The sequence below is a fragment of the Rhipicephalus sanguineus genome, chromosome 8 (assembly GCF_013339695.2).
Source record: "Rhipicephalus sanguineus isolate Rsan-2018 chromosome 8, BIME_Rsan_1.4, whole genome shotgun sequence".
Classification (NCBI taxonomy): domain Eukaryota; kingdom Metazoa; phylum Arthropoda; class Arachnida; order Ixodida; family Ixodidae; genus Rhipicephalus; species Rhipicephalus sanguineus.
Window position 1 is genome coordinate 34,744,342 of NC_051183.1, and position 26,546 is coordinate 34,770,887.

At 44.9% G+C, this 26,546-nt stretch overlaps 1 protein-coding gene and 1 long non-coding RNA gene across 2 annotated transcripts; both read right to left on the reverse strand.

Moving 5' to 3' along the window:
• LOC119401709 (stress-induced-phosphoprotein 1) lies at window positions 1–25,755 on the reverse strand. Its single transcript, XM_037668639.2, has 9 exons — window positions 25,610–25,755; window positions 24,003–24,129; window positions 20,529–20,631; window positions 8,201–8,321; window positions 7,812–7,908; window positions 6,244–6,405; window positions 4,193–4,296; window positions 2,956–3,119; window positions 1–353 (listed from the first exon to the last, which is right to left on the reverse strand). Exons 1-9 carry the CDS (start codon window positions 25,631–25,633, stop codon window positions 281–283), a joined length of 975 nt encoding a protein of 324 aa, XP_037524567.1. The 5' UTR covers window positions 25,634–25,755; the 3' UTR covers window positions 1–280.
• LOC125759732 (uncharacterized) lies at window positions 10,931–12,292 on the reverse strand. The gene is made up of 2 exons (XR_007417369.1): window positions 11,688–12,292; window positions 10,931–10,978 (listed from the first exon to the last, which is right to left on the reverse strand). It is a non-coding gene; the product is annotated as an uncharacterized LOC125759732 (long non-coding RNA).
• Window positions 25,756–26,546: the final 791 nt, after the last annotated feature.

Genomic DNA, 26,546 nt, shown 5'->3' on the forward strand with positions numbered 1-26,546 from the left:
TGCAACAGAGTTTGTTTTAATGTGTCAAAAAAACACAATGCGAGACTGAGATACAAAGTGCCCTCTGCAAATTGTACACAAAAGGTAAAAAAAAAAAAACCGAAAAAAGAAAAAGAGAGAAGACACTTGACGTTATATAAGCAAGAGTGGCCTCAAGGGAGCAGTCTGAGGATGTTACATTGTCCCAAGAAACAGGCGACATTCGCTCGTCACGTCCAGTCCTGCGGCTAAGTGGCGAGGCAGTGTTGCTTTTCTTTTACATTCGCTCTGGATTGTCTTGTCAGCGAATGGCAATGAGTCCGGACTCCAAGAGTTTCTGGATCTTGGCGGCAATGTCTGGATTCTTCAGGTGCCTGTGTTAGAGGGAAAAAAGTAAACAAAAAAGTCAAGTCTTGTTATAAACAGCAATGCGAGAGCGTCGGCGTTATGGCAGGAGACGTGACAATAGTAGGCTTGAGCAACTTGTGAAAGCTTTGGTGAAAGCTCCGTGCCTTTTTTTGCTCTCACCCAGCAGCATCCATTTGACTGTTCGCATGTCATTTCGTTGTTGGAACAAAATGACTGATTGAGGGACTGTAAGTGCCGCCAGTGGTGGTATAGTATAACCTCATTACAACGGATCTGTTTACAAGAGACATTAGGATATTACATACCAATTTGCGGCGTTATGCCGACCTCCATATTTGTTCCATTGATTGAGCTTCGTTTACAACGGATTCTGGTACAACGGACATTCGGATATAATTGACTAAAATGTCAGGCAAGCAAGGTGGTCAGGGACTCCTTTAGAGCAGACTTTTCTACCACGGACATCCCAAATTCAATAACTTCCGACTCCAAACATCGCTTAGCATACTTTCGGGATGCGAACAGCGCGCCGCGGATATCGACGTACCGATTTAAGAACGAAGGCTGCCGATCTCCGGTCTGTCAATGATCAGCTATGCCTAGCTGCACCGACAAAAAAATCGGCGCGCAGCGTGCTTGGTGTCGCGTTTTGAGACTCTGATGCGCGAAATTGCTAGCCACTGCCACCGCTTCTCCGAGCGGTCGCTGCACGTCGAGCTTGGCCGGGGGGTCCGCTGCCAATGTGCAAAATGCCCATCCGCGGTTCTGAGGAGCCAGTGGGCGATGCGATTCGTTGCTTGCGACAAAGGACATTGCGGCTTCTTCGCTTTCGAATGTCCGCTAGCGCGATGTTGTTGCCCGCAAAGTTCGGATTCGTCTCTTACATCGGCACCGCGAGCGGAGTTAGGCCTAGCCACGACACTGAGAAGAAAGCTCTGTTGCGATGTGCGTGGCCGTGGTGCCCGATGTTTCAAAGTACGTCATGCTTGATCACGAGTACAAAGAGTTGTCCCGCGGTGGCCTTCGTCATAAGCTCCGAAGTGCTGATAAGAAGAACCTCGAACACCGGGTCCAACGAGTCAACGCTATTACAGTCGCACGTCTGCGATGTTCGCGACAAGTGCGGCGCGATCGTAATCTGAGGATTGAGCTTCCGCTCGCAGCTGCCAAACTAAAGCATTCTAAATTATCGTCGACCCATGAACACAGAACGAGTGTGAACGCGTCACTAAGTAGCGCAATTTTCGACAGCCACGACCTCGTGACGCACAAGCAGCAGACGAAGATTCCGAAGCGAGCATCACGGCAGAAGCAGCCAATCAGAGGCCTTGAATTGAACTTCAAACATGTGCTTTTTGTATGCTTGTTACTGAATGGAGGAGCTAGCTGAAACGGAGAACTTGAACGCGGAGAAATGCACTTTACGACGAGCCCAAAATGGTGGCGCCCGGTTGCGCCGTTGCAGAGGTATAATTTTCAAAAACAGTTTTTTTTTTTTGCTATTTTTGCAATTTTCGCCAAGTCGGCAGACACAATAAATTTTTTATAGCACTTCTACGTAGTTTTCAGTGAAGATATTTTGAAATCAGTAATGGGCTACATAGACTGAAGATGCGGTTTCTGGGAAATCGCTTTCTTTTGGTCCCCCGTTAAATATAAGACCATGCTTGTGACTCTTAATTCTCTCCGGTTATAACAGAGCCATTCGGTGTTTCCATAAAAGTCTGTTGCAACCAGTACTTGGATTTTACATACTCCCTTCACAACAGACCAAAATCCTCTTCACTATGAAGGCCTGTTGTAATGAGGTTATACTGTACAGACATTGCACCTGTATGGTGTACCCCTGCCCCAATAGTTTGCAGAACGCGAAATTCCCGAGGAAGCTATATTACCGTTTTGTCTGAGAACATAGCCTCCAAATAAATGTTCCAGCCGGTGGCAGTGCCTACGACCTATACAGATACCCACTAGGTTTAAAAGCGCCGTGTGCTAACAGAGCAGACATTCACACTTTCAGTGGAGCACACGTTCTGTAAACTTTTGTGGGCAGGTGTACGCACAGGGCAAACTGCCAGCAATGCGCCCGAGTGCAGTGGCTTCTATGGGGGCCATGGTTAAAAGTGTTATATACTATTCTGCCCGACGGTACATATACCTGTGACACAGTGGTCACAGGATTAGGCAATGGTACTGAAGGCCCACAGTTCAAATCCCAGCTTTATGATATTTTTATTGATGCAGAGGTGAAAGTAATCTTGTAATCATTTCTCTCTTTTTTTTTAATGTTACGAACGCCAGGAAGTGCCCCACGGTTGGGTATTATCCATGCTTGGTTTTGCACCAGTAATCAAAACGTCTCCTGCTCATCACGACTGCTGACAATCTAACACTCCAATCAACTTTGAGCCCAGGACTTCTGGAAAGCAGGCATTCCCTACAGCTCTGGCTGGGTAAGTAATGGCATAGGCACTGCCAAATATCTAAATAAATAACTACATGAAACAAGGGTCTCTGCAGTCTAATGTGACATTGTGTGAAGCAAGCTTGCTTAAAGCAACACCAAACGCGTCAGTGCATCAAAAGCGTTGGTCTAGTCGTGCTTACTCCTGCAATGCCCTAGGGTCACTCTGCATCTGCTCAAGGATGATGCGCATGGCGGGGTCTCCCAAGATCTTCTGCACCTCCGGATCCGCCATGGCACGCTTGCGAACTTCCTCTGGATCCGCGTCGGATGCCATCAGGCACCGCTTGTAGCCGTCCAGCGCATCCTGCCAACCAGGAGGCGGCGAAATGAATTAACCATGAACCACTGTTACAATAACGTGAACTGCAAAAGAATTCCCAGCTTCTGTGTTGCCCACAGCAGTGCCCTACGGGTCACATGAGTGGTTTCTTACAATGTACAATGTTCATGAAAAGGAAAAACTGGCATCCATTCCTTAGTAGCATGAAGTTTCCATATAAGTACGGAATCTTTTTGGAGTCCACATTAGTTCCGTATCCATACTGACACGACATCCGTATGAATACGGAACATGTCACCATTCCTTCTGCAAAGGAAATGGCGACGTTTTACCATATCTAGAACACTGGTGGTAACCTACACACAACTGCAGTTGCCAACAGTCATGCTTGTGATTCTCATAGACAGATGCAATGACACACAACATGTGGCAAGTCAGAGAGACGTTTGCGGATATTACTGCTTGGCTATCCTTGCAGATGTTTCATCTAACGTAGCCTAGAGTGCCCTTGACATTATGGAATTAGCGACACAACAGTAGTTTCAACATCCTTTCAGACATTTTAAAAACAAAAAAAAAAGCTTTAAAAAAATTTAGAAGTATGTCTAAAATAATGCGTGAAAATTTCATTTGCAGCTTCGTGCTGCAAATGGGTGGATGCGAATTTCACAGTTTCATGAAACAACATGTGGGCTTTGCAAAACTCATTTTGCAACAGATTGCTGTGCACCTAGCATTCCCAATACAGCTAAATTATGCTGCTGGCAATGCTCCCATCACCACAATGGCACTTGTGAGGAGTTTGTTCTCTAGTTTATTTCTAATGTCCCGTTTTTGAGAAGCAGGGAGGAAGCGCTGCCTCCTCACAGATGCTGGCATCGTAAGGTGCCGATACGGACAATCACCATGTTAATGAGGTCCGACACTTCATTGAAACGCTAATTCAGAGTAATCTTGCATAATAAGTGAACTGCAGCAACTTGGACGATAGATAGCACTTATCTGTCATCCCTGTCCCAGGATCCTCGTCTGCTATCTAATACAGTCTAAGAGAACAGCAATCTAATCAGAGCATGGAATGTCAGTCGTTGCCTTACCTGGTTGTTCGGGTCAATCTCCAGGGCTTTCTGGAATGCATTGAGTGCCTTGGAGTGCTCCTTCATCGCCATGAGAGCCATTCCTTTCCTAACATACCCCTTCACTGCAATGAAGGACGCACAGAAACCATTACAGCCTTGCTTTACAACACAGCACGTGGACACCAAATTCTGAAATTTCTGGTCGCAAAGCTAACGTAAGTAGTCAAGGTTCTAACACTGTTTAAAAATATTGATTTTAGAAAGCTTATCCTACCTACAGCGCATCCTGCAATTCTATAACATATCCTACAATATGCTGTACCAACAAGCCCAATGTGGAGACATGCCTTTCCTAATGTATCCCTTCACTGCAATGAAGGATGCACAGAAATTGTTATGACTGTGCTTTCTGACACAGCAGGTGAACATCAAATCCTGAACTTTTAGGTCGCAAAGCTACATGTAAGCAGTCAAGGTTCTCACATCCCTCAAAAAAAAAAAAAAAAAAATTTAATTGTGCATGCCAGCACTCCACAATGGGTTTTGAGAACATCTTTGTGGAGGTCTTCAAATTAATTGCAGACAATGTACACCTTATCCTACCTACAGCACATCCTGCAATCCTATAAGATACCCTACAATATGCTGTACCAACAAGCCTTACGTACAACTCTGATCAACTTCATGTTAACTATGACCATTTGGATTCTTGGAAGATGCACACAAAGCGTTGTACAGAAGAATTTTCACCTTGCACGCCCTTTGAAATGCAACTGTCATGACAAGGAACTGAACCCAAGACTCCACACTCAGCAGCACTACTGAATAGCGTTGAATTCCTGGGCGTTACATCCCAAAGAGAGAATATTGCCATGAGGCATGCCTACAGATTAATTTTGGCCATTTAGGGTTTTTTAACACGCACTTATTCAAGTGACAAGCACTGAATTACATTGAAGTCAAATACAGTCTAACCTTGTTATGACGAAGTCCATATGACAAAAGAAAAATTGCTTTATTATATAGGAGAATTTGTCATGAACCTATATTCGTAGCCTTGTATAAATGGCAAGACTGTTCTGCATTTACTTTGTTATAACTGATAATTCGTCGTAGCTGATTCGACTGCACAATAAAGAAAAAGGTGACGCAGTAAATCAAATCAAAACTGCTTCATCCATCACCCGATTTGAACCGATCCACCGTTGCTTTATTTTTTTTTTTTCGAAGTGGTGCTTGACGGGAAGCTGCAGTTCATGCCAGCAAGCTCAGAAAAAAAGCAAGCATCTCGTGCTCTCCAAACCAGACCATCGTGCCAGACCTGTGTCCCCCGAGAACCGAGGGACTCCAGAAAGCAAGAGGGCCCGGCATCCGGAGAGCCAGTCAGATGACGCGCATGGTTTTCATCACAGCTTCGGGCAGGCAGCTTTTAGGTGGAACTGGCACGATGGGCCAGACATAGCAGGGTGCTCTAGCTAAAGTCCCTGTATGCGTTTTTTTAAACCTATGTAGCGAAAACCTTTGAAGTGCAGCTGCTGCATTTTATTTGCTGGTGCTGGATTTCCAGCTGAAAGCCCTGTTCACAATGTGGTCTAATGCAGTTTTTAATGAAGTGTATGGCTAACGAAGTGTTGCAGATGGAAGCTGCCTTAGGCGATTCCACGAAATCGTACATTAACTCTGCACGTAACTGCATGCTGCTATATTAAAAAAGAAGAGTCTGTCCTAGGCCTCAGGTGCATAATGCTGTGTGAACTCTGCTGAGTGTTCCGCACAGGCCTGGCATTTTTTCTTCTCTTCTATATTTCTTTTGATTTCAGTTGCCTATAATGACCTGCAAACGACTGTAATGGGCTCAAAGTTGTGTACTCAGCCACTTCAAGAAGGCAAGTTAGGAAGAATGTGGCGGACGACAATGGTTTTGAGGGACAGAAGGTGCAGAATAACATAGTAGAGAAAGCACGCATATCCAGGGAGCATACTGTGAACAGCTTTCTGGCAGTTAAAAACAAAAACAAAGTCTGGCTGATGTATACAATGGCATCTGTGCCCTTCAGAAGGCTACATACGGAATTCTGGGTCCAGGCGTATGCACTCCTCGCAGTCCTTGAGGGCCAGCTGGAACTCTGCTAGCTTCTGGTAGCAGGCGGCCCGGTTGCTGTACAGTCGGGCATCGTCTGGGTTACGCTTGATCGCCTCTGTGTAGTGGCGCACTGCTGAGGGGTAGTCGCCTGCACACACGCATGTCCAAAGATGCACCGCATTTACTGTATTGTAAGGGACCACAATTTTTCAGTCTGGTCATGAGAAAAAAAAAAAAATAGCATGAATGTAACAAAAGCCCTACAGCAGAAAAACAGCACCTTCATTAGATAGTCAGAAAAAAAGGGGCACTTTTTGAGCAACAACCTTGTTTCCCTCATCTTTGCCAGAAGTTGAGTGCTTCGAGACATTCTATTTGTTGCTGTCCACTCCTCAGATGACATTTCCAGTTGTAACACAACGCTCTGACATTGCACCACCTTTGCAGTTTCACATCTTTCAAGCTATTCTGCCATCAAAATGAATTTCTAACATCTTTCAAGCTATTCTGCCATCAAAATGAATTTCTAACAAACAAGGTGGTACCTGTTATTTTCCAGTCTGGCGAACACTGTTTCACTAGACCACCCATTGTGCGGCAGGTTACAGAGAAAGCACATCTATGGGCGAGCCATTGAGTGTGCATTTATTGCCTCTTGATTTCCCAATCTCAGGTGCAATGTGTCATCTGGTAGCTTGCTGTCAATAGATTTGCACTGACGTCATCTTAGCCGCCATGTTGGAGGACCAGAAGTTACTTACTGCTGGCATGTTTGCAAGAACATACGGCAGAACCAATGTCAGGCAACAGTGGTGCTGCAAGTTCTTGAACATGTTCCAGTGGTATTACAACTGCATCTCGGTGACACTGAATATGATGCACTGACATCATCCTACAGCCACCACGTTGGACCACTAGTACAGTAGGAATCTGCGCCGGATAACATGAGCAAGGTGTCTAATATGTGTGTGTGATGATATCAAACACTTTCAGTTAGTGTCAGTGCTGGGTATCTCTTCCTTTCTGTGTGTTTGGTTGTGCGCTATTTGCCTCGAGGAAGTGTGACATGCTGCTCAGCAAACCATTCTGCTGAATAAAAACAGCCGGTACGACATCTTCCAGGTAACGTCTTTCTAGTATAGACTAACTTGTCAAGGCACTCAGAAAAAAGCCAGCATCTCGAGCTTTCCAAGACCAGACCCATCCCGCTATGTATCCCTGCCTTCGAGAACCGAAAGGCACAGAAAAGCGAGGATGGGACAGCAGACGGAAAAGCCAGTCAGATGACGCGCATGGTTTTCATCACAGCTGCGCTTGCCAAGTTCGTCAGTGATTAAACTCGAAGTGAAAAAGGGCCAGCATAAGCATGCCATCGGAGAAGTACAGTGCCATGCCAAAATGGAATAATGGCGAAATGGCGGCATCTTCCTACGATACAATACTTTCTCAACATTGCAGAATGATGGTTCACTATCACAACATTAACCGCTATTCTATTTCCCAATGTCCCTTCAACTGCGAATGGTGAACTTAACAAGGGGTCAGTACACTTGCCTTTCTGAAAGCACGCATTTCCCTGGTTCTTCTCTTCGAGTGATATTTCTGGATTGATATACGCTTTTCTCTCCTGCTCCTTGATGATTTTCTCAACCTGTAAAGAAAGATAAACACCCGTCAGCCCGACACCTGTACTCCCCCGGAGGTTCAACATTCATGTGACGTCAAATGGTAAAATTTTAAACGTCATTCAGCGATGAGGCAAGGTGCGAATGCCCATTTGAGAAAATAGTACAAGGGAAATATTATCTTAGTGCTTTATAAATCATGTGTGGCAGAAGTAGGGAAGTAGAAATTATTAGAAAAATTCAGTTTGGAATTCAACAGCATTCCCATTAGGCGTACAATATTTTCTTTTTTAACACACAAGGGTAGGAACGGCGTACCTCACTAAGCTTGGACAACGTGTCTGGTATCCGGTGCTCTGTCAGGGACTTTTGGTAGTAGGTCCTAGCGTTGGGGTAGTCCTCTAACTTGACGTATGCTCCAGCCATTCGTGCATAGGCCCTGAGGAGAAGGGTTGCAACATTATAAGAAAGCCATCAGAACATGACAAAAACACCAGAGAATGTCTAAACGTAATGCAGATCACTGGGAACACTGCAGTCGCTTTGGAATTTTATGCGTTAGAACTATATAACTATCAGAAACGCCATAGTGAAAGGACTCTGGATTCATTTTGCCAGCACTGTTTTACCACCATATAAATGCCACTGCCGAAGTTAGTGATTGAACCTGCAACCTCGCACATGGCAGTACACTATGGCCGCTAAGCAATTATGGCAGGTCTGAATAAAATTACTGAACGAGAAAAGAGCAATAACATGCAAGCATTTCAGCTACATGAAGAAACCGTATGTTACGGTCTACTTTGTATAGATTGCAAACTTCTGCTAGGTATGAAAACTGTCTCTGAGCTCAGTACATGATGTACGGAATTTTTTATAAAAAGACCAGGAAAACAGAACAGAAAAAAAAAATTCAATTATATTCATCCATTGGCAAAGCCTTGATGAAGCATTTTCAAGTACATAACCAGCTTGGAAACAAAGTGTAGTCCTCAACAGTCGCAAACACTTTTGATGTGTATGAAAAGACATATGTACAGCATATAAGAGAAAGGCTTATTGAAGAAAACCTCAATTACCATAACTAACTCGGGTCTCTACCACAAAGCCACCAAATGAACCAGATTGTGTCAACTTGGGTTGAGCCCACACACAAACTGAACAGGCATATGCTATAAAAAAGCACGCGGTTTCACTACACCCACCCCCCAAGTCCACACCCACCCACTTCTGTTGGGTTTTTGTTCTTGACACCAGCTCCCCCATCACACCAGCTCGACACATGCGCCCACATACTTTCTGCTTCACATTTGGGGACCTAGTTTGTGCCCTTTCTGCTCAGAAAAAAGCCAGCATCTTGAGCTTTCCGAGCCAGACCACCTCGCAGTCTTTCGCCACTCGAAAACCGAGAGACGCAATGAAGCAAGGATGGCCCGACCACTGGAAGGCCAGTCAGATGACGCGCATGGTTTTCATCATGGCTAAGGGCAACGGAACATCTGAGTGAAAAGCTTAACAGAATGTGATCCCCTGACAGTGAAACAAGGTAAGCTTGAGTATTCTGACTTGCCAAATGTTCGGTGAAGTTTAGAAACTAAACAGCTACAGCCTTTTCTCTTTTACAGTTTGTAATAATTATCATCACGAATGAAGGTAGTATGCATTGCAATGCCCACAAGCGCAGCAGTGACAGAAATTGACATTTTTGAAAACAGCTACAAGTTATTTCCTGATCCAGTTCGTATGGCAGTGCATATTATTCATAATACTTAAGAACATAAATTTTGTTGGTTTGTCCCTCTAAAGTAACTGTCGATAGGACTTTTCATAGTAAGCCCAAATTCTAATGCCACATAATTCTCGCCAAAATTAGACAGCCAATTTCAGAGTATGAAGTGTTATGTTAAATACCTCATCAATATTCCGCAAACAGAGCTGCAACCCAGAATACAGTGGTTCTTTTGCAGAGCCGTCAAGTGAACTACACTGCATAATGTTGGATTGATTCTATAAATGTACATATGATACATTCACAATGCTAAAAACACACAAACACAGAAAGACACACAAATAAAAGCAGAGTGGCAAATTTCACTGGCTTTCCATCTAAACAGTGCCTCCTGCACTCCTCAACAGAGCATGTACACTTTTTGCACCAAAATGAATGCGATGAGCAGGAACATTTACTTCTGTGCCCTATGAGCTCAGAAAAAGCCAACATCTTGAGCTTTCCACGCCAGAACACCTCGCAGAGTCTTTCGTCGCCCGAGAACCGAGCGATGAAAGGAAGCAAGAATGGCCCGACCGTTGGAAGGCCAGTCAGATGACGCGCATGGTTTTCATCATGGCTGAGAGCAACATAATCAAGAAGACATATACACTAAAAGATTACCATTTACAGAAGTGTACGTTCTCTGTGAAGACTACCATATCTGTTCACATAATACCTGCAATAACCAATATTGGCTATTCTCTATTACTACACTACTTAGCTTAGTACTACTAGGCCTCTTCCTTACTCTACTGAATGCTTAATGCTCTCCGATACTTTTGCTAACGGGAACCTGCTGCAAACTTTTTTTGTTTAATTTACGAAGGTTTTTACAAATAGACCACGCTTTACAATACATATGTCCTGTAAAAATTTACTACTTGTGTCGCATAATACTCTTCTGAAAGATGTGATACAATATGTTTGTAGCAATACTGCAAATGGTTAAACTGTGAAATCAAGAAAGTGAAATGATTTAACACATGCACGTACACAAGCAGACAAAGAAAGTAAAGAAAAAGAGCTTAGTGATCAATGAAAAATACTGAAATTGTTATATAGCGCTTGCACAAGATGCAATTTTAGCTGAAGGATTGATTTAGACGAACTTCAGGTCTCTGTGTCCAAACAACAGTGCTCAAGTTTGCTTCTGAATGTCCCCGTCTTGTTTCATCCTTTCCTGTTTTTAGCGCTGTACTAAATTGAAGATGTACCAACGTGCCCAACTCGCCACTTTAATTTAGTGAATTTAATTAAGCATGTAATTTCGGGTGCCCTTTAAGCTCAGAAAAAGCCAGCATCTTGAGCTTTCTATGCCAGACTACCTTGCAGGGTCTTTCGTCACACGAGAACCGAGCTGACAGAAGGAAGCAAGGATGGCCCGACTACCAGAAGGCCAGTCAGATGACGCGCATGGTTTTCATCATGGCAGAGGGCAACATGATCAAGATGACATATACACTAGGAGATTAGCATCTAAAGAAGTGTACGTTCTCTATGAAGACTACCGTACCTGTCCGCACAATATGTGCAATAACCAATGCTGGCCATTCTCTACTACGACAGCAATACTAAGCTTAGCACTACTAGGCCTCTGCCTTACTTCATTAAAGGTTTGACACATATTTACACTAACAGTTTGCCTTAAGGAAATCTGCCACAAATTTTTATTCTTAATTTATGGGGGTTTTGGCAAACAGCCCATACCTCACAAAACATTCATCTAGCAAAAAATTCACCAACTGCACCGCACTACACGACAACTGGTAAAATTTTGTGCAAATCTAGGTGAGGTTTAACATACATGCACACAAAGAAAGCAAAGAAAAGAAAGCTGAGTGACCAACAACTAGTGAAATTGTAATACAGGGCTTGCATAAAAGATACAATTTCTGCTGAAGGGTTGGTTTACATGAACTTTGGGTCCCCGTGTCCAAACAACAGTGTCGCAATACAGTTGAGCACGTAATATGCATTTAGGTGCCCTTTAAGCTCAGAAAAAGCCAGCATCTTGAGCTTTCCCCGCCAGACTACCTCGCAGAGTCTTTCGTCGCCCGAGAACCGAGCGACGAAAGGAAGCAAGGATGGCCCAACCGCTGGAAGGCCAGTCAGATGACGCGCATGGTTTTCATCATGGCTAAGGGCAACATGATCAAGCTGACATACATATACGCTAAAGGATCAACATTTAAGCAAGTGCACATTCTCTGTGAAGACTACCGTATCTGTTCGCATAATACTAGTCGTAACCAATATTGGCTATTCGCTATTACTACAGCACTACTAAGCTTCGCAATACTAGGCCTCTGCTTTACTTCAGTAAATGCTTCATGCACTCCGACACTTTTCCTCAACAAAATCAGCCGCAAATTTTTTTTTTTGTAATTTAAATGGGTTTTTCCAAATAGCGCCTGCTTCACAATACATTTGTCCTGCAAAAATTTACTACTTGTGTCACATTATAGCGTTACAAGAGACTAAATACAATATGCATGTAGCAATACAGCAAATGGTCAGATTTTGTGATATCAAGAAAGTGTGAATGTTTAACACACAAAAATGTACGGACACACATGCATACAAGGAAATAAAGCTTAGTGACAACTACTGAAATTGTTAAATAAGGTTTGCACAAAAGTTGTAATTTATGCTGAAGGATTGGTTTAGACCAACTTGGGTCCCGTGTCCAAACAACAGGGTCCAAATTTATTTTCAAACGTCCTTGTCTGTTTTTAATGCTGCATTAAATTGGAAAGATGTACAAACATGTCAAACTAGCCACCTTAATTTAGTCCAAATTTCATTGAGCATGTAATTTCCAGGTGCCCATTAAGCTCAGAAAAAGCCAGCATCTTGAGCTTTCCACGCCAGACTATCTTGCAAGAAGGCTTTCCCCGCACGAGAACCGAGCGATGAAAGGAAGCAAGGACGGCCTGACTGCTGGAAGGCCAGTCAGATGACGCACATGGTTTTCATCATGGCCGAGGGCAACACACCAACAATGAACCTCCTAGTATGTCCCCTTGAATTTGCGCTGTTTATGATCATGAACAACCAACTAGCACAAATTACCACCCTCGGCAAGTGCACCAACATTTAACGATAGTTAAACGCAGTGCAATCCCAGGTATATTACTTCACCGAGCTTTCACCAAGAGTTCGTGAAAATAAGTACGTACACCTCATTTTTTCTTGCGGCTTGCGATGAAAATTTGGTAATAGCACAAGCAAATGTGGTCCAGTCAGTAAGAGCCTGATGCCAACATAAATTCTCTGAAGCTTTCGGAATGAGATTTGATTCGTTGCTACGGTTTGCCTGAGGAAACTGGTAATCATGAGTCACACGTCAAAATCAGACTCCCCCCTCAAGAAGAAAAGCCCTTGGATCAATAAATGCCTGCAGTGATGCAAAGGACGTAAATGCTATTACAATCGAACCTTGTTAATTCAATCAAAGGGACTAGAAAAATCTGTTAGAATTAACTGGAGGTCAACTTTATGGGCTTCCTTTGATTAGCAGTACAGTGCACAATGCAGTGGAACACCGCTATGTGGCACCCGTTACGTTCCTGGGTGCTACATTTTTTTGTCTGCTAACTCATTTTCGGCCAGTCCTGAACATTAACTTTTAAGAAAGTCTACAGACTGTGTGAAGACTACTGTATCTATCCGTCCATCACCAGCAATGGCCAATATGGGCTATCAGCCATTACAACAGCACTAAGCTTACTACTAGTACTAGTAAGCCTATGCCTCACTTCATTGAACGCTTCGCCTACACCAATAACTTTCCTAACGAATTTTCAGGTGCCCTTCATGCTCAGAAAAAGCCAGCATCTTGAGCTTTCCGTGCAAGATCACCTCGTAGAGCCTTTCGTCCTCCGAGAACCGAGGGACGCAAAGAAACGAGGATGATCTTACAGTTGGAAGGCCAGTCAGATGACGCGCATGGTTTTCATCATGGCTAAGGGCAACGCACCAATACTGAACAACAGTTAAATGCAGTGTGATCCACCCCCAGCAAACAGCATGTTAGGTAGAGTATTCTAGCTTAGCAAAGAAGACAACTTTGGGAAATTGCCACAACTTATCCTCCATCACAATTTGCAGTAGAAAACTAGCGATTACTAACTTGAATAAATTTGTCACTAATGTAGACCAATGTACAGACAGTGAATGGGATTTAAGCTTAAGGTAATCAGAATAGTTTATGGAAACCCCAAGTTATTTTCTGTATTGCTTTAAATCCCAACAGTCATATAGTAAACTGCCCAATAAACTGATGTTTGTCTAGAATGGTTGAGAGTGCTAATACAGGCTCATTCAAAGCAGTCGGTGAGTCACATTAAACTCACAGGTGACAGCCAATGACAGACAACTTCGTAGCTGTGTGCATATCAATGGCTGCTATTCCAAATGCCTCACAGTTTAAATGCGTGGGCGCCTGAATTCAAAGATCACATTCTATAATTCGCTACCAATAAAAACAATAACTGACGTCTTAGTCTCTCCTTGAAACACAAAGTAGAGAAGCCAATCTTGTCATCCCTGCCCAAAACATGAGACAAGCCAATCCATTAATCAGCCAAAGGAGAATACGCATGTTTGTGATGTATATACAGCAAGAACCAACCGTTACAACTCAACTGCCGACACTTCTACTGTGGAAGGCAATAAAACGGAAGTGTTGCACAATGAAGGTCGCGGAGGAAGCTGCAATCGTTCGCCTGGTCGGGTGTGGTCCACCTCAGTTTATATATTACAAGAAATGAAAACTCTGTGCTCTCGCTGGCCGTAATTTCATGTTATCTGTAGCTACAGCCCAACAATGTTTGACATACAGGCCGAATAGGTTATGCATATGCTGTACGTAATGACAAGCATTTCCTTATAGACCACAGCTCTTATGTGCCCATGCCTGCACTGAACGTCAGCATGCCTTGCCCGTCGTAACAAAGAGAATGAACACAGAAAAAGATGAAAGCTAGTGCAGAGAGGATCGCAACAGGGAGAGGAGGAAAGAAGAATGCCAATGAAGAGGATGGCCCTGCAGTTAACGCTGCTACGACAGAAGCTCATCATCGGCGCCAAGAGATGGTGCCACAGTATTTGTAATCTCACTGTACGTGCGGCATTAATTGTGTAACACTTTCCAGAAGCCAAGCGATTACTCTGGAACCTTCGGCGAGTCAGGTATAAAAGCAGACACATTTCACCTGCAGATTAGACATTCACCAGTCCTGTCTGAAAAATGTGCGACACGACTGGCAGAAGCGCTTCATTTTGCCACAGCTGCTAAACGAGTTGTCCGAGCCGAGGCTCAGCGGCACCGATGTCAAAATGCAGAGGTACGAGCCACCGAAGCACAAGCTAGGCGCCACTGCCAAGAAAAAGTGTGTGTGTGGAAAATAAAGACTTGTCTGTAACTGAGCGCACATGTTATCTCTCTAAAATTCTTCGCTTTAATGCATTGCAAAATGAAAGCATGCAAAGGGCTGCACTCCAATTCTGCATGAGGAAGTACAGTAAAAGCTCGTTAATTCGACTCTCGTTAATTCGGAAAATCGGTTAATTCGGACACGTCATCTGGTCCCTGTAAATATATGCATCCTCTATGAGACTGGGCGCTCGTTAATTCGGACAGATTTGACCGCAAATCGGATAATTCGGCGACTTTCAGGCCGCTGGCGAGGCTCGAAAACGAAAAAAGAACCATTCGGAACAAAAGTGAAGCTCAAACGCAGCATCGCCATGGACATCAATTATCGGCTTGGCTTGACTTGAGACTGGTTGAACACCTTTTCTCCGCGCGTGATAGCGTGTGGGTTTGGCGCGGTGTCGTTTTTGTTGCTTTGTTCCTATTGGTGTGCTGCATCGTTGAACACCGTTCAAGGAACAATTCAGTACGGCTCCTTTAGCTTGATCGTTGCTGGTGCTTTTGTGCTGACTTCTTGTGTGAACGCACTCTCCGCCGATGGCAACGCCGGCGAAGCGGCCCAAGTACGAGGCCAAGGACTTCACCACCAAAGTCGAAATTTGGCGTGCCCTGAAAAATGGGCTCTCCCGGCAAGAAGTAGCTCCTGTGCCATGACGTCAGCAAACAATACGACGTGAGCCTTCTTCGCGTATGTGTGGCAGAGCACGCCTGCGCACGCCATTGCCAACTGTTTCAGGCACAGTGGCTTTGTTGTACTCCACTCCAGCGATGCCGCAGTGGCCAAAGTGTCGCCGAACGACGGTGCCGATGACGGGCAGGATTTCGAAAGTGTTATGCCTGATGCAGTGACACTTGACGATTATATCGGCATTGATGGCGTTGCCATTGCCGGCTCTCTGACTGATGAGCAAATCGTCAAGGAAGTGATGCATGGTGACGAATCCGAGAACGAAGAGCCTGAAGAGGAGCAGCCACACTATGAGCCACACAGGCCCCCTCGTACTGTGAAGGAAGTCGCGGAGGCCCTCGTCGTCCTTGAAGAATTTTGTTTTGGCACTGCAGACAGCATGCGAGCTGCTGAGCACCTTGAAGGGCTCAGAAAAATTGCGTCCGCGCGAATTTCTGCTCGAAAACAGAGACGCATCCGCGATTACCTTGTAAAGTAAAGGTATGTTGAAAAAAACTTGCATTTATTGTGTTTATTTCGACCATTCGATAATTCGGACATTCGGTTAATTCTGACATTTTTTCCGGTCCCTAGAAATCCGAATTAACGAGCTTTTACTGTATCATTATTGGAGGGCAATTTTTTTTTCTTTTTGAAACTTGTGGAATTGAGACACATTCTGACGAATCCTTTATTTCGGATTCCCATTTCCAACTTCTACATGGGTCCATGTCAAGTCTGTATTGCTGGTCTGAAACACTGTGGCAAATATATTCCCACATTTTTATTTTCTGCAGATGAAATGCCTTACACGAAACAGCTGCCCTGAAAACAGTTCTTTTCCTGCATGCACCAATTTGAAAGCTTAAAGGGACAGTAAAGTGAAAAAAATGAGTCAATTTAGGCTGAAAAATTATTCTTTGAAAACTCTACTGTCGATGTTACAATCATAGGTTCATTAAGAGAAAAAAAGACTAAGGTCAAAGCTTCATTTTCAAATTTCACACCGAAATCTATCACGGATTTGAATGTGTTTTTTTTTCTTATTTTGGACAAATTGGCTCTACAAAATTTCCCCAAACTTGGTACTTAAGTCTCTGGTGCCCTCAGAGGTCAATGTACTTCATTTTTACCATTTAATACAATAGAACCTCGTTGATACGTTCCCGCTTGATACGATTTCCCGGCTCCTACGCTCGAAATCGCGAAAATTAAAAATAACCCAATACAGCTGTGTGTAATATGTTCCGGTTAATACGTTCCCGGAAAATACGATTATTCGGCAGCAACGTTCAGCACCGCGGAAAACTGGGGTCGTATGATACGTTTTCTACTCAGAAACTCTCATTCAGGTGTGCAAAAAAAGGCCCTCTCAGCGACGGCAGCTTCTCCGCAGTGCCTTTCCCCCCTCCGTGCTTTCTCTGATTTGCTCAATTGCCCCCCCCGCGTCTCTTCCGAATTGCTCGATCGCCGCTCTCTGTCAACCACGCGGCGACGCGGGCCGTCACAATCTTCGAACGGCTTGCCGCGGAAACGCACATGCCGCTGCCGCATCGCCACCGCTGCACAACACGCCGCGACCCGTAACCATAGCAACGCCGCCATTGTGCCTAGTCAATATGGCCGATAATTTCCCGCACACTTTTCTCCCGGAGTGCAATTGTTTTTGGGTTGCTCCGCCCGGCGCAATTCCAGTCGGCGTTCGTATTTATCTGGCTGGGCAGTTCTGCCTACCAGCGGGTCGTCAGAAGCTGACAGAAAAGATTTGTTCTGGAAGATATCTAGGAGGTTTCTGGTTATCAGACGCCAAAAACGAGACGATGTGCGCTCGCCGCCATTTTTGTGAGGACTCGACAGATCGCAGTGCGGGCGCTTGAGGACTTCACCTTCGGTTGCCATTACGCCGGGCGTTATCTTTTAAAGCCCATTTCGCCGTGCGAACATACCAGCGCATGTCTCAAGTTAAGACAGAACGCAAACTGATCAGCGCGAGTGTGCGACGTAGTATGCGATAGCCGCGAACAGCTGTCGCTTTCGGGGACGCTTATCACTCTCGCGAGATATCGCATATCGTGTTGTACCGCGATTGTTACGTGCACTGCGAAGAGTTGAGCTTGTTAAGCCTTTAGAGGGGCGGCAGTTTTCTTCACGGACGGGGCGAGTCACGCGTGATCTTTCGAACGTACGCGATCGTATCCCAAATGCGTATGTTCGAGTATATCACTTCTGCTCTTCGGCAAACCTAGCCCCGTATTTCCAAGCGACAATGCAGAAAGAACCGACGCTCATGCGGCGCAAAGTTTCGTCTGCTGACATGGCGGTAGCGTTTCTTTACGTTTACGCTGGCTGTCTCAGAGTTCGATTTTGCAATATTCGGGTTGTCTCGGGATTTCAATACACGTGACCACGACATTATTTTCGGTCAGGATCGGAACTAGCTGGCTGACCTCTGGCGGCCAGCGAGATGCCAGGAGTTCGAAAATCGAAGAGTCCATGTTTTTTTAGAAATAAATGTTTTTTGCCCTTGCACCTCAATATGGGCTGGTCAGCCTCAATTTTTACTGGATTCGGATCGTACGTTTTCCCGGATCATACGTTTATTTTCCGCGTTTTTTTCGGAAACGTATCAACGAGGTTCTACTGTACCTGCACAGGCCCTACATCACAGCGAGTTTGTACAGGAACCTTGAGGTGGCGTCGCCACATTCATTTTCTTTATGAGTGTTTTCTAGCTTGCAAAACGTTTTCTCGTGGCAATAGTTGTGCTTTTAGTATTTTGAAAAGGTGGTCTACTAATACAAGAAAAATAGTCTGTCTTTAGTTTCCGTTTGAGTAAATAATAAAGCCGTTTATGCCCAGTGAGCTCAGAAAAAGCCAGCATCTCGAGCATTCCACGCCATACCATCTCGCCGAGTCTTTCGTCACCCGAGAACCGAGCAACGCAAGGAAGCGAGGATGATGTTGCAGTAGGAAAGCCAATCAGATGACGCGCATGGTTTTCATCATGGCCAAGGGCAACCACTTAAATCAAATCACTTGAATGAAGGCAAAATGCAATTCAACCAAGTGACCTTGCAATGATAGCTCAATCTCAACAGATGCTCACTGAAATTTTCATAGCAGCTGCAACTTGCTCTGAATTCCAGTTTTGAATCGGAACTTAAAATTGATATGATGTTAAAATGGCCACTAAAACAATTTTTTATTAGTCAATTACTCTTTCACAATATCAAAGCACAACTCTTGCTGCGGAAGACGTTTGGCAAGCGAGAAAATGCATAAATAGAAAATGCAGATGGTGATGCCGCCTTGAAGTTCCCAATGTCATTTTGCTTTGGCGCCATAGACTAACGCCTGCACATGCCTACATAGCTTTTCATTGGTAAAAAAATAAGTACACTGTCCTGAGGGGGCCAGAGTTTCGGGAATTTTTTGTTGAGCCAATGTGCTCTAGTTTCAGTTCTTACAGTATACTGACGTCACAACACTGCATAATCACCTTGTCATGCGCTCGCACAAGATATCGCGAGGCTTCCACAGCCGTTCCACTGCGTGGTTCCGTTGGTGATGCAGAAGCGGCCATTTTGAATGTTTTTGGTGATGCGCAAGCGGCCATTTTGTACGCTTTGGTACCTGAGCTAGCCCTACTGGTATGTGAAGTCACCAAAATTGAAACTGTGGCCAGACGTCAAGCTACTGTCGATGTCAGTAGGTGTGCCATGCGAAAATAGACTTCCAGTATCTTACCGAGCTTCACACTAGCTTAGAGCCGTCTCTGTTTACAGGAGATTTGTATGACAGTAAAATTTGCTTCGAAAATTGGTGCCAGTGCCCCTTTAAAGGGACACTAAAGAGAAAAACGATTTTTCTCGTGTTGGTGAAGTAGTCTTTCGCGATGCCAAAAACACCACGCTTGTTGCGAGAAGACGCTTAGCAAGTGAGAAAACGCGCAAAAAGAAAATGCGGGTGGCGACGCCACATTTAAATTCCCACACCAAACGCCGTGTTGTCATAGATTTTGAGGGTGCCTACTAGGGCCCACATAGTTCTTAATCAGTAAAAATGAAGTACATTGTTCTCTGAAAGAGCCATACACGTAACGTAACAGTTTCAGCAAATTTCGTGGAGCTAATGTCGCCAAAATATGAAAAGCACCTATTCAAATCCATAAAGTCTTGCACGGAGATTTAGGTGCGAAATTTAAAAAGGAAACTTTGACCTTCATTTTCCCCTCTATTAATAAACCTATGATGGTAAAATTAACGACATTGGAGTTCTCATCGGAGTATAATTTATCAATTTAAACCAATTCATTGTTTCACTCTAGTGTCCCTTTAAGAATGGAACTTCCATCTCTACATTGAAACCTACGATGATGAATTTAACGACAGCAGAGTCCACAATGAAGAACCCATGGCCCCAAACGGAATGACTGCTTCACTTTACTGTCCCTGTATGACCGCTATACCCGCAGCTAAATCAAAGTAGAGTAGCTTACAGCTAAATAAATGAACAGCCTTTTTTTTTATTCCACTCAATATTACACAGCTTCAGCGGTCGTCAGCTGAATCCACAGATTGTGTTCAACAGAAGCTCAACACAACAAAAAATTACAACCTTTGGATCAGGTCTTGCCCTCAAATAATATTCTTTATCTGATGTGCTTGCATTTCCTTCCTTGAACACTACACTATCCCACTGATAATGTGCACGCCATTTATGATATGTAAGCACCGAGTGCACCGAGAACAGATATTTTATCAACACTCACTTTGCAATAAGCTTGAAGTCTGCCCTGTTCTCACGGCCAACTTCGATGGCTTGATTGCATTCCGCGATGCATTTTTGGTAGTCCTTCTGCTCGAAATAAACAGCTGCAAAAAGGAGAAACAGACAACAATTAACATATTTGCTACATTGATCCACAAATCCACCCATGTTCCTGTACTTGGCAGTGCAACACCTTACCTGGCAAGCTACCATGAGGGAAAACACCTACGTGTGCCATGTGTACATAACCCGATGTGCGAAAAGTACTGAGTGGCGTAATTCACACTTCAAAAGCAAGTGTCTGGTAATCCCTTAACCGAACATTGCACCTGCTTATGAACTGAAGCACCTGGTATGCAGAGTAGTTGGCACAGAAACTGCTGCGCGGCTCTTCAAGCAAGCGATGGATACAAACAGTCACTCAGACAAATTTCTACAGTGACTGCAATCCACAGACACTGGAACACACATCACGTGAAAGCTGCCTCTATAGTTGGATACAACTTAAGGGACACTAAATTCAAATAATAAGCAGATGTGGATTGCTGAAATAGAGTTTCAGAAACCTCGTAGTGCTTGCTTCATGCCAAGGAAATGCTTAGCTTCAAAGAAAATCTCGTTTTAGTGGTCCGCATACCGTTAGCGCAGTTCAAACTGCCTGCCTCCGAGAGCGGCCAACGAAACAATGGTATTGTCAAGAAGTTTTTTTTTTTTTGCATCAATCAGACTGAAATGTATCAGATGCATTTTCACCAGCCTTGTAATGCACTGAAATGTTCTTTCCTATAATGGATAGTTTGAGTACTTGTGATTATTAGGGGCGAAGCACCTTAGGGTCTTGGCGTGTCGGCGTGCATCGTCATCTGCCATCACGTGTGCATCGTCGTCTGCTCCACTTGCTTGAACACAAGAGAGGGCGCCACCACCTCAGCGCTTGCTGCGTGTCGAGAGAGAGCGAATGGCGCGCGTTGACTATGGAAAAGCTCTTTCTGCGATGAACGCTGAACTACCAGCTCGCAAGGAATGAGAATGTGCCCTCGCCCGCGAGAGAAAACGCCGATGCGGGCAGCGTCTGCTAGCGAGTTTCTTGATTGAAAAAACCGTGTGCTCGCACTGCACAACCGTTCACTGACCACCGCGTATATATAGGCACTGGACCTTGACCTGCAATGTAGTGCCGGTGGGAGATTTTTCTTGTGCGTAGTTGAATAATAAAGATTCGCAGCGTGCACGTTAACTAAAAGCCGACTGCAGGTCTCTGTGTCTAATCTTTCTTCTGTCTCTCATTGTCCATTAGCAGTGATTTTGCAGTGGGAAACACCAGTGCACACTGCATGCTTCGCCCCTCCACAGGTTTCACTTTAGTGGAGCTAAAACACCTTTCCCTACATGCTTCGCCCCTCCCCAAATTTTTTCTTCTCATTCAATACGTTGATGTAATGCAGGCCATCACATTGGCCCGACGTTGGCAAGTCGCGCTACTTTCATCCAGATCAGCCCTATGTCTGCTAGCCGGTGTTGGGTCAATGTGGGCTTGCCGACATTAGGCCGATGTGGGCTAGCCAGCGTCGGTCCTATTGGGTCTGCAGTTTTTGTACCAAGGCCCTACGAAGTCACCAGGCTTGTGTTCCAGAACGTCCCACTGGTGGTGCAAATCGCGTCCCACGTTTACCTTAATTTCTCGATTACTAAAGCGCTACTGTGTATAATATTGACGTTTCAGACGTTCTGAAGTATTGACCTTTCACTGTGACCTAAATTGTTATTTGCCTTCAGTGTCCCTGAAGTTCAGAGAAGCACCGCCCAGACGACCGCAGTGTGGCATCCAATTGCCTTCGCGACTAAAGAAATTGTCCCGCTCATGCACTCTGCAATGTTCTCTAAAGGGGGGGTCACCAGCCATCCAGCTCTTGACGCCATTTTGGAGTGCTCACCTGCTGGTGCAAGCTTGTGCACAACTGTCATTGAGGTGGAAATGCCGCAGACTTAAAGGAGTACTGACACGAATTTTAAAAATTTTCAGATTGTTGCTCTAAATAAAAATACTGGTGTCGAGAAACCTAAAACGAGTATTGTGGTGCCTGGGAATGCATCGTATACATTTTAATTAGCGGCACCTTAAAAAGACACTTTCGGTTCAAATATCGAGGGGGTGGCTTCTCAGTGACATTTCATAGCAGTGTGACATCATGGGGATACAGAAACCGGCGACGTACTATTGGCAAATCAGTCATCTGCTCGTGGTGCACATAAGTAACAATGAGTGAATTCTCATCCAGTGACCCTGAAAGTGATTTCTACGATTTAGGCTGCATGCAGGGGTGCAATCGCGGAACGATGCTATTTCCGATTCTATGCCATATTCTATGCTTTTCTTATCATCCACCACTCGCGGCTGGCTGATCGCGTTGATATCGCGGACGGACCGTTGTTCTGACCAATGACCAGGCGCGAAAAGCATTGGAATAAAAAATAGAATCGTTCCGCGATAGCACCCCAGGACGCAGAACTCGCAAACTCGGGAGAACTGTCTTGAATCGTCGCAATAATGTCCATTGCAGTGGGGCTGGCTTGCAGATGCTCAGCGATGAAAACTTCAGTCAAATTAAAATATTTTATACGTGTTATCCAACTACGGTGTGTGGACAGCGTTGACGCTGCATACCGAGGAAACGAAAAGATGTCCCTTTTGCTATGTCTCAAAATCGTGTCAGTACTCATTTAATACCCCTGACACACGGGCACTTTAGGTGGTCCTTTACTCCTTTGGGTAGGGGGACATCTCCCGGAAAGGCGTTCATGCCCATTGGCACATGACAAAGGAGTACCTCCCTCCCGGCAAAGTTCCTTTGCAGCAAAGCAGACCCTGCATGTACTTTTCGAAAGTATGCTCTCTAGCATACAGAATACACAACTCATCAATGCAACCTTTCAACGAAGGCTACCTGGTTGCAGCCACAATGCGCTCTAGGGCTGTTGCAACTTTTAAATCTGTTTGACCCCCCCCCCCCCCCAAAATGCACTGGCAGGCAACGATATCATCCCTTCTTACACACATCACACCACTCCATCCTGTTGAATTTTGGCAGCGTCATCTGCTTTGTCGATAAAGGGGTGTGCACAATGGGTGCAGTCAACACAAGCCCCAACAAACAGCCTGGTTTTTTAAAACATTTTCTTTCCTCCCTCTCCCGTTTATATGAGGACCCAGAGCTAATTGCACAGGCCATGAACAAGCTAAAGAACTTAGTGCGGTGCCGTATGTCATAGGTGCAACTTCTTTCTGCAAAGGATTCTGCAGAGCAACGAAATGGGCTTACTGCAAAGTACTGTACTTTTGCCTGTGTGTCAGGGGTATTGTCTCCGACTATAGGTTTTCTCGCGGTAAAGTTATGTCCCGAAAGACAAAATGTGAGAACAGGTCTCCTGAAAAATTGCACGTCATCATTTCCTTGCAGGGCGGATACCGACGCACCGGCTTTGTTGGTCCTGAACGACATGTCGGTCGGGTCCAGCTCGATGGCCTTGTCGTAGTGCTGGAGCGCAGCATCGAACTCCCGTTTGCGGTACGCCGCATTGCCGGCTTCCTTAGCGGCGAGCGCCTGCAGCAAAAACCACAACAAGAGCGTTTCCGTTTCACTCGAAAGTCCACATTTATTGACAGCTGTGCCGAGGTGCTATTCTGGACATTTTCAAGTTCCACCATTGGTAAACTCTGATTGCTCGAGGCGGCTGCAATGGCCTCTGTGATTGGCTTAAAATACTGCCATTACAATATTTGACAATATGGCAGAATTTGACGTGTCCAGAACTGCACACAAGCTCCCTTTTGATATTGCAGTTCAACACTTTGCCAGAAAAGCCAACGTGCCAATAACGCTTCCGTTCTCTCTGCCCAATCAACCCGGATGTATGGCTTGTACTGACGTCACTGAAACTGCCATGTCAGTGCACTGCACGGCAGTATGCAAGGTTTGTGACGTCACGTCAATGTTATTACATCACTCGCAGGTTCTTTTGTTGTTGACGCACAGAGGCCAGCAACATTGTGGCCACATCATTACCTTATTCAAGCAGGTTAACCGCAATGCGAGTATGCAGCCTTTACATCATCGAAGCAGCCATGTTGGGGAACAAGTAATTTATGAAGCTGCATCTACTGACCATAAAATTATGGTCACTTTGCGTAAAACAATGAAAAACGAATGGCAAAGCGCTCACCTTTTTTTTTTTTTTCGTTGTTTGGTGCTAGTGCCCATAGTCCATGGTCAGTACACATGAAATCCAACGATTAGCCCTCTAATGTTACGAGGGCATTCAGGAAGTTTTCCGACTAGGACTGCAATTCGCGTCATGGAGCCCACGTTAGCCTAAGGTTATGTAACCATTCCTTTATGACCCCGGTACGAGGAAATTCAGTGCATTCAGCGCTGGTTTATCGTTCAGTTACCTGTCTGATCATGCTGCCTACGACCTTGAAATGTCTGCGTTATCTAACCGTAAACAAAAACGCCGACCGAGGCATGCAGACCGCCCACGAGATGATACGAGTGACCCATCGCCTACCACCCTCACGCGACATGCTTGCCTATTCAAGTGTGCTAGCGCGGGAGACACCATCCGCAGGGTTGCATGAGTCAATGACGGAAGTCTCGTTACCAATGGCAACAAATCAAATACGAACGGTGCCGGCACCTAAAGCGTTCTGAGCCGTGCACGCAACTATAAGCCTAACGAGGTGCCCCGAACATCTTGGCTCCTCAGCAGTTAACTCGGCTTGACTACGAGTTAAGGACATCTTGTGTTACACGTCTCCTAGACGTCGCTTAGGAGCGCAGTTCAAGATTCTGAGAAGGTAAGGAACGTAACCGAGTGCACCATACATAAAGGCGCCTCGATTCCTACTCGCTGAAGCAAGGAAAAAAAACCAACGCCAGCGTTCACGTTTAAGCGTAACACGAGATCGCAGTTTTTCGAAGTAGTTACGCACATGGCATCTTTCGAACGTTTGCGCTTTCCTCCAAACACTAAGTGGGAAAACAAGGGTGACATTACGAGCAGTCAATGAGCATAGGCGCTTACCTCGTCACGCCTGTCACCAGCCATGCCTGCAGAACTCTCTGGAAGCGCCGGTCGGTGACTTCACGCTGAGCGTGCTTGCGACTCGAGTCGTCATTCAAGTGCGCTCCCGTCGGCTTGCAACAAACGCGTTGGCTCGAAAGGAAAATTCGAGAAAGATAATCGACCCCTGCGCCACCTAATGTCAGTATTTATGGCCCCTGAGATTAATTAGAGTATGACATTGGTGTAAAATGAATATCACTCATAAAATTTTATTATGAAGTACACAAAAATAAGTCCTCTTATTAATTTCTGCGCAACGTTATCTTAACATCTATGGTCTCTATAATTTTATTTGTACCGTTTGTACTATGACTCATGGAGGCATGGTGCAACGTCCCATTGTCGATTTCAAGGAGGTTTAAAAAAAATTCTGGAGTGGAAGCTCTCAAAACGCCTTGCCTGCGAAAGTGAAGCCAGCTTTTGCCCACCAAAGACCTCGGAAACATGCTCTTTTCTGGTCGTGCCTACAAGAGGTCAAATGGCTTTGATCTGTTAGTGTAAATGCTACGTTAATTACAAAATAAAAGATAGTTGTTGCCGACAAAAGAAACCCGTCGAGAGGAGTATTGACGATTGATGTCCAATAAAATTTGCCATGACTTTGAGGCTTACTTACGAAAACTAGTAACACAAAGACACACTTGCAGCAGTATCTGACCCGTAAAAGTTGCCATATTAAACTTCTCTGGCGTGCGTGGAAAACGCTCGCTTTCCATCGCCAAACGCCAATGGTTTATCGTGCCCCTAGTAAGATGGCGGGCGCAGCCGCCATCTTTTGGTGGGCACGGCTTCACAATTGCGCAATAATCGCCACTCCAGCAATTTTTTTTAACCTCCTTGGTCGATTTCTGCGCTACCTACTTTTAAAATATATGGCCTCCGAGAGTTTAATTGT

Coding starts and splice junctions, on each gene's coding strand:
- LOC119401709 (XM_037668639.2), bottom strand. CDS start 25,633: ATGGCTGGTGACAGGCGTGACGAG. Junction 24,130..25,609: donor CTGGTGACAGGCGTGACGAG/GTAAGCGCCTAT, acceptor TTTTTGCTGCAG/GCGCTCGCCGCTAAGGAAGC. Junction 4,297..6,243: donor ACGCCTGGACCCAGAATTCC/GTATGTAGCCTT, acceptor CCTTCATTGCAG/TGAAGGGGTATGTTAGGAAA.